This window comes from Sturnus vulgaris, chromosome 22 (genome assembly GCF_052056855.1).
Source record: "Sturnus vulgaris isolate bStuVul1 chromosome 22, bStuVul1.hap1, whole genome shotgun sequence".
NCBI lineage: Eukaryota > Metazoa > Chordata > Aves > Passeriformes > Sturnidae > Sturnus > Sturnus vulgaris.
The window spans coordinates 3,268,036-3,281,128 of record NC_142264.1 but is presented as its reverse complement, the minus strand read 5'-3'; the positions used below and the strand labels follow the sequence as shown (position 1 = coordinate 3,281,128).

Genomic DNA, 13,093 nt, shown 5'->3' with positions numbered 1-13,093 from the left:
ATATGCTTCATGCATAGTGGAGTCGCTCTGGTCCATCAAGCCACTAATACACATTCTTACAGGGCTGAGTATCATTTATTAAACCTGGAGGCCTGCCTGGGAAGGGGGGGTCGGGGCTCTGGGAAGCAGCCAGCGGTGCTGCTGGGGTGGTACCGGCGGTGCTGAGGAGGCGAGAGTTTGCAGAGGAGCCGCGCACACTCGCACAGACACGCACACAGAGTTATTTGTTGTGCCTCACGGATGGGAAATGAAATAAATCGTGCTGTGAGCGCCGTGTGACACGGCCCGGGGACAGGCAGCGGGGCTCAGGGGCACAGCTGGCATTGCTCAGCATCACTCGAGGAACCCCCTCTCCTGCCCCCTCCTGCTGCCACTGCACCTCTTTTTTTTTTTTCTCCTCTTTCCCCCTTCTTTCCTCACCTCCTTCCCCTTCCTCCTCTTTTCCCCTTCCTTTTTCCCTCTCTTTTCTTTTCTTCCATCTTTTTCCTTGCCTTGTTCTTGTCTTTTCCCTCTCCTCTTTCCCTTCTATTTCCGCTCTTCTTTCCTTCTCTCTTTCTCCTCTCCTTTTTCTCCCTCCTTTCCTTCTCCTTTCTCCTCTCCTTTCACCTCTCCCCACTCTCCTTTCCTCATCTTCCCCCTTCCTCCCCATCTCTAATTCCCCCTCCTTGCCCTCTCTTTTCCCCTTCACCTTTCGTATTTTTCCTTTTCTTTCCCCTCTTTCTCCCCACTCTATTTTCCTTCCCTTTACCTCATCACTTTAAGTAAAAAAAAAAAAAAAAAATTTACAAAACCCAAAAATAAAAAAAAAACAAAAAAAAAACCAAACAAAAAAACCCAAACAAAACCATCAAACACCAGCGCAGCGCTCTCACTCCGCGGGCCGGCGGGGCGGGCGCGGGGCGGCGCTGCTCGGCTCGGCTCGGCTCGGCTCGGCTCGGCTCGGCTCGGCTCGGCTCGGCTCGGCTCGGCTCGGCTCGGCTCGGCTCGGCTCGGCTCGGCTCGGGCTCGGCACGGCTCGGCTCGGCTCGGCTCGGCTCGGCTCGGGCTCGGCACGGGCTCGGCACGGCTCGGGCTGGGTTCGGCTCGGCTCGGGGCTGGGCTCGGGCGCTCGGGGCGGGCTCGGCGCTGCCGCTCCCCCCTGCGCGGGCCCCGGCGCGGAGCCGGGCGCGCCCGGCGGAGCCGAGCGGCGGAGTTACATTGTTGGAGTTTGCCACAACTCCGCGGCCTCGGCTGCGCGGGGCCGCCGCTGCGGGGCCGCTGCGGGGCTGCAGCTTCCCCGCTGCCTCCTCCTCCTCCCTCCCTCCCTTCCTCCCTCCCTCCTCCTCCTCCTCCCCGTGGGTGTTTTTTTTTTTTTTTTTTTTCTCCCTCCCCTCCTCCCCTCTCCCCCCGCGCTGATTTCCCTCCCCTCCGCCCGCCCTGCCTGTGTGTTTTCGCCGCCGCTCTCGCCGAGCCCCTTGGCATGAGTTAAGCACCAGCCATGGACACCAAACACTTCCTGCCGCTGGGTGAGTTCTGTTCCGAGAGATTCTCCGTTCCTACCGCGGGGGGTGGGGGGGTGCTTCGGGACGACAGAATCACCGCTTGTCCTGCCGCTTTCCCCCCCACCGCCGGCTCCGCTGCCCCTTCCCCGCGGCGCGCACCGGGGGCCGGCGGGCGGGGGATGCGCTCGCCCCTTCCCCGGGGAGCTCCGCGGCGAGCGCGGGGCGGGCGGGCCGGCCCCGGCCCCTGCCCCCGGCCCCTGCCTGCGACTTGGGGATTTTTGTTTTGGTTTGCTGTTGTTTTTGTCGTTGCGCAGCCCTGGGGACGGCGGGCCCTAAGTGGGGGAGCCGAGCCGAGCCGGGCTGGGCCGGACCGAGCCCCGCCGGGCCGGTCGGGCAGCGGCCACAGCGGCGCCTTGGAACGGGGCACAGCCCCCTCCCTGCCCGGGGCCGGCTCTGCTCGGAGCTCGGCAGCCTGTGCTTCCCTCTCTTGCCTTCCTTCTCTTGCCTTCTTCCTCGGTTTATTTTTTTTTCTTCAATTTTTGACTTTTCTCCTTTTTTTTTTTTTTTTTTTTTCTTTTTTCCTCCTCTCCCCGCGGCATCCGGGGCGCGCAGCCGGGCAGGGGGAGGCAGCGCATCGCTTCTCCCGGACCCGCCGCGGTTGGGACCCTCCTGCCTTTTTGTTCTTTTTTTTTTTTTTTTCCACCCCCCCCCCCCCCCCCCCTCCTCCTTTTAGCTGCGTTTTAAAACCTATTTCCAGCCGGAGTTTGCCATCGTTTGGTGACTGAGTCAAGTCCTGGCTTGTAAAGGCGAATGCCTCCTGCGTCTCGCTTCCAGGAGAAGTGATATTGCAGAGCTCAGGGCTCGGGGTGAGGGGAAGAAAAGTTTGAGCGAAGTCGCCTGGCGCCGAGTCCGGGCGAGGGGGAAGAGGGACGAGTGTTGCCATCCCTGTCCCCGCTCGGCCCGGTGGCTCCCGGCCTCCGGCCGAGCGAGCCATGGCCAATGAGACCATCCCTGGTGGCTTGTCTGGGCTTTAAATCTGTGTGCTCAGCCTCTCCAGCCCGCCGTGGTGTGTTTTGTTAATTTCTTTCTCTTGTTTTTTCTTTAATGTGTTTTTGGTTGGTTGGTTGGGTTTTTTTGCTTGTTTCGTTTGTAAATTGCAATTTCGCTTGTTCATTTCAAAGAGCAGGATAAATACAAACGACCAGCGCAAGGTTTCCCGCAAGCCCAGCTCGCTGAGCTTGGTGGTCTGGGGGCTTTGCCAGGCAGACCCTGGCCCTGTGGGCTGGCACAGCTGTAGGTGGCATCTCTGCACTCTCAAAAATCCCATTTTCACAGTGCCCCTCATTGACTGGGCTGGGAGGTGGGAGATGCTGCTGGGGCCAAAAGCATCTCAGCTGCAGCGTGTCCTGGAGTGGGTGCTGATTCCAAATCAAACCAGCTCCTTTTGGTGGGATCCAGTGCAGCTGTTGGGGCTCATCCCAGCAGAAGGTGCCTCTCTTGCCTCACTGGAGTGTTTTAAATTTGTTTGGGGGATTCACATTTCCTTGGATGCTCTTGTGGAAGACAATCCAAATCTCTGTTGATCAGGGCAGGCTCGGGCCTCTGTGTACATTGACTGTGTTTGCTGTCAGTCCTGAACTCTCCTGTTATGCTCTAAATGCTAAAAAAATGCGTTGTGTTTTTAGTCAGGTTGGTTTGAGGGGGTAGGAGGGGGAGAGTCTGTGTGGCTGCTGGCTCGGGGAAGGGTTTTCACACTGCTGCAAGTGGAAAACAACTGATTTATCTGCTCCTTTAGAGATGTGTGCGTGGTGGGGCTGTGCCACACATCAGGAACATCCCAGGGAAAACAGGGCAGCCCCCCAGGACAGCCGTACTGGGGGAGGTTAAAACTTCTCATCCTTGTCTCAGGAGCAAATCCATCTGTCTGTGGGAGCTGTTTGGGGTGTGTGTGGTCTGGGACTGTGCTGCTGCAGCAGAGACTCCCAAACTTTATGTGCTGGTCTTGGGTCACTGATTACTGGGAAAAATCCCTTTGGCTGCAAGGGCAGGGGGTTTGCTGCAGGTTTTGGAGGGGGAGATCTTGGTCCTGCTCTGGGCAGTGCAGGCAGGTTGTGTCTAAAAGCTTGTGAGCAGTTTGTAGGATTGAGGGGAATGTGAACTGAGACCTTCCCAGTGAAACCAGAGCAGAGCTGGATGAGCCATGGGGCCGTTTTAGAGGTAGGATGGTCCTAAACCCACCAGGTCCCAACTTTGCAGAGTGCCAGGGTGTTTCACCAACCCTATCTCGTGTCATTTTTGGCAGGTGGTGTTGGAAAAACCAAGGGGAGAAAAACAGCCCCAGCTTGTGGGGTTTGTTACCCTGCACACCAGTGCAGGCCTGGGAACAGCAGCCAAAATCCCACTCTGTTACTGCTTCCCCATCAAAATCTCAGCTCGGTTTGGCCCAACAAGGCCAAACCTGGTGGTGGTTCCTGGCCAAGTCCTGCCCGTGGTTACACTTAGATAACCCTGCTGATGTCACAGCTGGAAGTGTGGCCAGCACTGGGCACTTTTAATAGTAGTATCTCATTTTCCTGCTTCTCTGGAGAGCTCTCTGTGAGGACACCATGTCCCTGGGCATCTCCCAGGCTGGCTGCTGTCACCACTGCCAGGACAACCTGCAGCCTGGCACGGGGGCTGTGGGCACAGGTGAGGCTTAAAACACCTCAGGGTGCAGCAGATGCTGCCTCAGAGCCATCTGGAGTTAAAGTCCTGCCTTTACTAGGCTTAGCTTGCTCAGGGCTGTCCAGCTTTTCCTCCTCTGTGTTGTGCTGGGTCTCCAGGAGGAGGAAAATGCAGAAAAATCTGTGGTGCAGGTGCTTTTGGGGCTGTGGGCATCACCTCTGGTGGGGTGCATGGACTGAGGTCAGGCATGGGGCACTGATGTGCAAACCAAGCACTCGGTTCTTCAGGTTCTCTGACTTTTACAATCCCATTAGTGCTTTATTTTCCCTTTTCCCATTCCTTGAGTATCTCTGAGGAGGAAAAAAGGGGTGATGGGCTCGGGGAGCTGTTCCTCAAGGCTCAGCTTTGTGGGGGGAAGAAACAGTTAATGGGTGTCCAAGACTGGTGCCTCCCTCCAGAGGTCATTCCAGCGGGTTGTAACCTCTGTGTGTCCCTCTTCCCAACCCTGCAGCCGTGCCAGGGCTGGCTGCAGCTGCTCAGGATGTGGGGTGAGCACTGTCTGTGCTCTGCTTGGTCCTGCTGGGGCTGGAGGAAAACAGCAAAACAACCCCCCCATGTCCAGCTGGGACATGGTGTGGCAGTGTGAGCATCCATCAGGCACCTTCATCCTGCATCCCCTGGGCTGTGTGTGTGTGTGTGTGGCTCCCAAAATTCCAAGGATTTCTGAGAAGTATCTCAGGAAAGAACTCAAAAAAAAAAAAAAAAAAAAAAAAAAATCCATGCAAAAATAGCCGAAAAAACACCAAAAAATTCCCCCCAAAAAGTCCTAAAATCAATCATTGCACACCCAAAATCTGTGCTTAAACACCCCGAACCTGTCAGAATTCTGAGCATTTCTGGGAAAAAAACATCGGGAAAAAAAATAAGACTAAAAAAATCAGAAAAATCCCTAAAAGTTCACGCTAAGAAATGCAAAAATCCCCTAAAAATCGCACTAAAAATGGCAAAAAAACCTCCTAAAATCTGCACCAAAAAAACGGGGATGAGCCTGGATGCTGCACAGAGCATCTCTGGGGTTGTGACCTCACCACCATGATCAACCCTGCTCTTTATACCCTTAGAAACTGGCAGCTGATGTGACAATCTGCAGGGAGGAGAACATCTGGGAGGTGTGGGAAACGTCTGAGCATCCCGAGTGAGGGAGGAGGAATCCTCTGCCCCACATCTGGCTGGGGCTGCTGGGCTGGAGCAGGAGATGGAGTCTGGTTGTGTCCTGGTTTCTCTTGCTGGAGTTTTTTGTAGGGCTCGACCTCTCCTCGTTGACATATGCAAAACAAAGCAGGAAGGGATTTTTGCCTTTTTCAAAATCTGGCCTGTGACAGTGAAAAAAATCCTCGGAGCATCCCTGAGTTTATTCCACGTCGTCCTGCTGTGTTGGAGGGAGCGTTTGTGTTTCTCAAATTTAGGGCATTTTATTTATTTAAAAGAGAGTGGGGGAGAAAGCCACAGAATTTGAGTTATTCATTGCAAATATTATTATTGGCGTTCTGCTCCTGTTGAGGGGGAAAAAAAAAAAAAAACAACAAGGGGGGGGAATCAAAACATTTCACTGGAAAATACACCCTGGCTTTGTCCCACCCACATCTTCAAGGCGAAAATAAATATTTATTAAGAAATGGGTTAAAAACCTTTTTGTTGAGTATTGTTTTCTGGGAGCAGGGGTGGGTTGCCATATGCCAGAGCACTGCCACTGGGCTGAATTTTGAATTTTTGGGGTTTTTCTTTTGCAGGATGGTTAAGGAAAGAAAGAAACAGAGGAGCTGTGGGTGCTGCAGGGCTTTGGGGTGTGCTTTGCTCCTTCCTTGTCCGTGGGCTGTGTGTCCCTGTGAGCATCCTGGTGCCTTTTCCCGGGGATTGTGTGTGCTCAGAGTATTCCCCGAGGCTCCCAGCTGCCTGAAATCCCCGAATCATTCCTGCTATAAATATCCCAGCAGTGAGACAGCAGGAGCTGGTGGCCCTTGGCAAGGGGCTCAGCAGGGCTGTGGTGATGGTGTGGGGACACTGAGGGGTCCCTGTGTCCCAGCTGGGCTCCTCCTCTGAGCCAAAGCCTGGGATCCCTCAAACCCCTGCTGCCCAAGTGCTGCAGGCACCTTCCCTGCGAGCTGGGCAACTTAATTGGGCTCTAATTAATCCTTCTCTGGCTCTGATCCCCGTGTCACAGCCATCCTCACTTCCCGTGGCAAGGGAAGGGGCTGGGGCCCTCCTCGCTGTGCCCTGTGGTGTGGAGGGGTCTGGGCATTTCAGAGGGGTGCTGGGGGATGTGGAAAGGTCTGGGCACACTGGAGGAATGCTCAGAAGTGTCAGGGATGCTCAGAAGTGTCAGGGATGCTCAGAAATATCAGGGATGCTCAGAAATATCAGGGATGCTCAGAAATATCAGGGATGCTCAGAAGTGTCAGGGATGCTCAGAAATATCAGGGCTACTCAGAAGCATCAAGAATGCTCAGAAGTATCAGGAATGCTCATAAGTATCAGGAATGCTCAGAAGTGTCAGGGATGCTCAGAAATATCAGGGATGCTCAGAAGTATCAGGGATGCCCAGCACCATGCCAGGATGCTCAGCACCAGAGGGATGCTCAGAGGAACGTGGGATCCATCCCAACACTTCCCTAATCGCTTCCTAAAAGGCCCAGGTGGGCTCTCCCAAGTCAGTCGAGCTCCAAAGCAATAGGGGAGGCAGCCTGGGTGGTTTTATTTTAATTGATTTTGTCAGGAGTTGCTGTATTTTATTACATTTAAAGACTAGACTCTGGAATAACTTTGAACGTTTGACACGCACACAAAAAGCAGCTTTCTGACATTTTCCTCTTTGCTTGTCTTTTATTTTATTTCTCCCCTCTCCTCCTCCTCAAAGGGAAGCGTGTGCCTGGAGGGAGGACAGAGGAGGAGGAGGGAGGAGCGGTTGTGTCTCTCCAAAGGCTGCTCCAACATCAAGGCAACGCGAAGCAGATGAAATAATATTGCAAATAAGGATTTAAAAAACCCTACAGAAGGATCCCCACACATGCCAGCCAGCTCAAACTGCCAGAAGATTTTCAGACAGAAGCAATTTAGCCTGGGAAAATGCTCTATTGTTGAGATGGAAACTGGCTGTGAGACCTTGCCTTTTCTGACAAGGTTTGGCTTGCAAAAAGCAAAGCAAAGTCAAAGAAACAACCTGAGTTTTTATTTAGAGGGGAGGGAAGCTTTTCAAAATGGAGGGTGTTTTCTGAGATAAACAGGGAACAATTCCCCTGTGAGAAAGGGAAGAAAGGGCTCAAATTAAGCCCAAACGCAGCTCCTCTCCTTTGAAATTTTGTTTAACGTGGAGTTAAAAAATAATCCTGTTCAAACAGACCATTGGTAAGCACGAAATGCTCGGGCTTTTTTCCCCCCTTTTTCCCTTACTGTGATCCACAATAAAAGTTCCAAGGCTGCCCCTTGGGGCTGTAATTCTGGTCGCAGCTCCTGCCTCTGCACATCAGGAGGGGATGGGTCCTGCCTTCAGAGCTCCTGCTCTGCCCGGACGGGGTTGATGCAGGGTGGGAAACTGAGGCACGCTGGGGAGGCTGAGCTGGGAACGGGGCCCGGAGCGAGGGCGTGGGGTGGTTGTGAAACCTTGGCTGGGATGGCAGCTCCACAAAGCTCTGCAGGGTCCAAAAAACCCCCTCCCAAAGCTGCTTTTTTGGCCCGAGAGCAAAGAAAAAGCTCCCAGGTGGGGTTTGTGGGCGAGCCAGGTGCTCCCAAAGCACAGGGAAAGGGAGAAAAACCCTAAAATTCGGGTAATTAAGCAGCAGGATGAGGGCTGGCATCCCCTTCTGCTCTAGCACTGTGGTCATTGCTCCTTCTTCCAAACCCTGGGGGATTTGATGGTTTTGGTTCAAGACTTGTTTATTTGGATGGGCCATGAGTAGAGGTTGGTGGTGTATTTGGGTTTGGGTCTTGTCTGAGCCTATCCCTGGATCCCATCAGCTGCAGGATCGCTGCACAGCCAGGAGATAAAAGGGGCAATAGAGGTATTAGGGACCAATAAAATGGTAATGGGATTCCCAGCTGGTCGTTGCTTTTCATGGGCTCCTCTTTTGTGGAGTTTTAGCTTTCTTCAGCTTTACAGACTTGGGGAAAAAAAAAAAAGACGAAAAAAATCCCGGGAGGGGGAGCTGAGGGAGCCTCCTGAGATTTACAACCCCTGAGCTCCTGGGGCAAATCCTTTGTGCTGGGTTAGGGAGGGATGCCCCTCGTCTCCTTTCAGCTGGGCAGGAAGGCAGAAACATTTGATTATTGTTTTTCCATTTTCTGGCTGACAAGTGAGTGCTGGAGGAGAGTTGTTTTCTTTCTTTCTCTTTTATTTTTTTTCCCCTTTTGCTGTGAACTCTGTGGGCTGCTGCGAGACAATTTTGTTGTGGGCAGCGCGGCTCCTACGTGCCCGTCCCGGAGTCGCAGTGAGGCAATGGCAGTGGTGAGGCAAGAGAGGAAGGAGAAGTGCAGGAGGGGATGAACTTCCAGCCAAAATCCAGCCCGAGGCACAGAGATGGCAGGAGAGGGGGTGATCTTCCAGCCAGAATCCACCCTGAGACATGCAGGTGGCACAGGTTGGGATGGGAAGGGATGGAGGAGCTGGGGTGGGATGGTGAGTGGTGGAAGGGAAGAATTGGATCAGAGAGGCAGGAGCAGAGCCTGGAGCATCCCGTGGAGCTGGGGGAGCTGTTTGGCTGCTCCTGGGGATGGGAAGGATGGGTGAGAGTGGTTTGCCAGTGCTGCAGCTTCCCTGCCCTGCTCCCAAAGAACTGTGTGCAGGTGGAGGCTCTTGGAAAAGGGAGATCAAAGAATGAGAAATGCCCTTACCAGACTAAACTGGGCTTCCCTTCTGCCCCCACCCCTTCTTTTTCTGCCCCGTTGGTGTGAGATGAGGGATTTTATCAGGCCTGGGGAGCCGTGGTCTCTGACAGCACCGGCTATGCTGGGGATGCTCGAGCACATTGTAATGAGGAAATCCATGACCCCACACTGCATCCCATCAGTGCTGGGGCTGCTTCTGGAGACCCCTCACACCCCACAGCAGCCCTGGGGGGGGATTTTGAGGTGGGGAGCAGGAAATAGGGGTACCAAGGAGGTTACCCAAGTACCCTGTGAGGGACCAGGCTCTTGAGCGAGTTGAACGCCGCTGTCTCGGAGCTCTGCACCTGCGTGACCAACCCTCCCTGCTGACCTGCACTTGTTCAAGTGTGACTTTCAATTGATCATAAAAATCCGGCGTGATTCACAGCGTTCCTGCCCTGCAGCCTGCAGTCTCTCTGCGTTCACGTAGCGTGAGAGAGCAGATTGCCCTCCAGTTCATCCTGCTCAGCCTTAACGGGGAGCCGCTGCTTACTGGGGCTGCTCCCCCCAACACACACTCCTGGAATATATTAAAATACACAGTGCCTTAGCGTTTCAATTTAATTTTTTTCCCCCCCCACCCTTAAATTTATGAAGAAAAGTCCTCTCCAGGCGAGCTCCCAAACCTGGGGGTGTGGGGAGAAGGGAGGGATGTGCAGCTCCATCCCGGCGCAGCCCCCGCGTGCGTGCGTGTGGCTCACAGACAGTGAAATTGCACCCTAGAGTTATAAAGCAATTGTCTAGCTCAGCAGCAGAATGAGCATGAAATGGTGCAGAAAGCAACTAAATAAAATTGGGTAAGGCAGATGCATGAAAATAATGACATCTCTATCCTGTAGTCAGGCGCTCTCGCTCTTCCTCGCTGATAAACTTTTATAACAGACTTTGCATTTATTTTCCTGGGAAACTCTGCTGCCGTCGAGATGTGTGTTGGTGTGGGGTGAGCAGCCCCTGCACCCCCTCTCCTGTTTTTTGGGGCTGTACATCCCTGTCCCTCTCTTTCCCTTGCCGTTTTCGCCATCTCCCTCTTCCTTGTTTTTGTTTTCAGAGCGGGATTTTTATGCTCAGTCGGACACCAAAGCGATAACCTTTGCGACTTCATTTCCTTTTTGGTGGCCACGCCAGGCTGAGGGAGCCCTGTGAGCTGGTGGCTCTCAGGGTGGCCTCCCATGTCCCATGGGAATGGGCTGAAGAGATGCTTTCCTGGTCTGCTCTCACTTTGGGGTTTTCTCCTTTTCCCTGGGGTTAAACAGGCTGTTGTGTGGGGTTGAGGACACCACAGCAGGGATGGAGCACCGGGCTGGTGCACTGGCTCTGTCATCCCATCTCCCTGGTGATGGCTGGTGACACCAGGGCCACCTGCTCCCACACTATTTATTTATCCAACTGGATGGATTAAAATGCTCCCAGTTTGGACCCTGGAGAATTGGCCAGAGCTGTGATTCCTCCCCAGCCTTTCCCCTGGGCTCTGTGCTGCTGTCCCTGCTGTGGCAGTGCCTTGGAGTTGTTGGCCTCAGCTTCCCCATCCACTCCCAGGAAGCTGATGCTTCCAGCACAGTCCAATGTTTTGCTCATTTTGTGCCAGGATCCCCGTGGAGACTGGGAACAAGCAGCTCCTCTTCCCACCCAAGAGGCCCTTTAGGTGACATTAGGGTTGTGTCCCCGCTGTCCTCGTGTCCTCCTGCCTCTGATGGCATGGCTGGGCATTGCTCCATGTGTGTGTGGTGCCGGGGATGCCCTGTGTGGACGGGATGCTTTGGAGGGCTCAGGACTGAGCTGCTCCTGGATTCTTTTCCTTGTCTGCAAGGAAGCATCAGCCTTGGGCTGTGCTGGAGCCTGGGGCTCACCACCCAGCATCTCTGCAGCAGAATCTCCGAGTCTGACTGTGCTTTGCTGGGATGTGTCCCCGGGGTCCCAGATTAGCTGCTCCAGTGCCTGCCCATCACACGCAGCCCAGCCTGGATCCCACGGCTGTGCCCAGCCCCGGAGCACAACAACACAGGACACGGCATTTCCCCCTCCTCCTGCAAGAGCCCAGCTCCTCTGGAGTGAGGCAGAGCAGGAGGTTTCCCTGCAGGGATTATTCTGGCTCTGGGCAGCCGGATGCCAAAGCCCTGCCAGCTTTTTTTGCTGGTGTGGTTCCGCAGCACCGGAGCGGCGAGGAGGAGGAGGAGGGAAATGCACGCGTGCAAAAATCAGTGTGAAAGCATAAATCAGGCCAAGAGTGAAAGGTTAAAGAAATCCAGAGGAAGCAGAGTGATGTGCGTGATAGAAAGGGGTTTCCTGTACCTACAGAGGCCACCCAGGCTCCCTTCCTGCCGGGGCAAACCAAAACTTTCTGCGCCCCTAAGCAAATTGTGGTTGGCTGCTTGGGCAGGCTGCGAGGCAGCCGTGCCAGCCTGGGTGTTAATGCTTTGTGCTTTACAGGCTGCTCTCCCCAGCCCCTGCCGTGGGATTTATTTATAAATGCCCAGGCAGATCCAGTGCTCGAAGGGCAGGATGCAGTGACCTGTGCTGCCCTAAATCCACGTCCTCTCCATTGCCATCCTTGCTGGTTTTTTTTTTACACTGTGCTTCTCGTCTGAGCCCGGATATCAGAGGGGCTCCAGGAAGAGTTAAGGCTCCTGGGACAATTACCTGCAGGCCCCTATTTAAGCACTTAGGAAGGCTTAGCTGATCCCAGCTGGAGATAGGCTGGCCCCAGGCCAGCGGGTACCTGTTGTGTGCAAATGTGGGAGACTTTAAAGAGCGCTTCAGAGCCGGGGCTCGCTGGGAGCAGGACCCCCAGAGGGCAATTTGGGGTGGTGGATGCTGGCACCCCGAATTAACACCCTGCCAGCACATTCCTCTGCTGCTTCTAAGGTTGGGAGACACGGATTTTGTTGGCTGGGGGGGTTTTGGCAGTGTTTGGAGCTGTGTTTTGGTAGCGGTGCTGCTGTGCTTTACCTTGGAGTATCACCCTCCTCTCCAAGGGGCAAAACCAACAATTCCCTTCTGGCAGGTTGCTCCCTTTGTGCCTCACCTGTGGGGCAGGTTTTTGTCTGTGGAAATCAGAGGCCGTCGGGCTTTGTTGGGCTCAGGCTCTGGCTTTTCCCACCACGTTTTTCTGGGATGGCTGAGGGATGCTGGGTGCCTCTCCCTGCTCCGGTTATCCCAGTGTTGAGCCATGGGAGCTGAGGCTGGGCAGGCAAGGAAAACCACGTCTGGCGAGGTTTCACAGCCTCTAGGTGTGTGCAGGAAATGTTGCAGGGCAGGGATTTCTTGCAGCAGGTCACGAACAGCAAGGTGCCCATCTGGAGCCCTCACCCACGCACACGAGGGGAGCTCCTCCTCTCCCAGCACCTTCCCAAAACCCTGGGGACACGCAGCCAACCCTTCAGGTCTCTTTCTTGGAGCAGTTGCATCTGCCCTTGGATGCTGGGAGGTGCAGCACCACGCCCTGGGGACACAGCTTGGTGGAGCACCCCAGGAATGGTGTTGGGGGAGCCCCAAAACTCTTCTCAGGGCTTTGCCAAGCAGGCAAACCTTAGGATCCAGCCTGGGAAGCATTGCCAGGGAAGGTGAAGCTCATCCCTGAGAGCAGAGAGATGCTCCAGTCCTGCCCAAACCCAAAATCTGGAGACCCCAGACCAGCCTTTTGTAGGGAGGGCAGCTTTGGGGTGGAGGAGTGCTGGGTAGGAAGGGGTGAGCCTGGAGCTGGGTGTAGGGATGTGCCTGCAGGGTGGGAGCAGCCGGTCCTGCCAGTTCTCCCAGCTCTGGGAAGTCCCTCGAGCTGCAGTCGAGGCTGGGATGAGGTCCCACGTCCCTCTCTGCCACCACTTCCAAGGGCTCTTCCTTGGCTGCTAAATTTTAAGTCTTTGAGAGCACAGGCTCTGGGAAAACACCCAGAGAGCCTGGGAGTAAAAAGCCAGCTTTGCGTGGGAAGGGAAGGCAGAGCCAGTACACTCCTAATTCAAAGCACCTTTACAAATGAATAAGGTAGAAATGACTCTACAAAAAAAAAAAAAAAAAAAAGAAAGTGAACCCCAATG

At 54.4% G+C, this 13,093-nt stretch overlaps 1 protein-coding gene across 1 annotated transcript in view; it reads left to right on the top strand.

Moving 5' to 3' along the window:
- The first annotated feature begins 1,378 nt into the window (after window positions 1–1,378).
- The window catches only part of RXRA (retinoid X receptor alpha), a 101,651-nt gene continuing 89,936 nt past the window's right edge, over window positions 1,379–13,093 (top strand). The window contains exon 1 of the mRNA XM_088177342.1: window positions 1,379–1,505. Within this exon, the coding sequence (XP_088033468.1) occupies window positions 1,478–1,505 (28 nt within the window). The 5' untranslated portion in view covers window positions 1,379–1,477. The remainder of the gene's footprint in view (window positions 1,506–13,093) is intronic.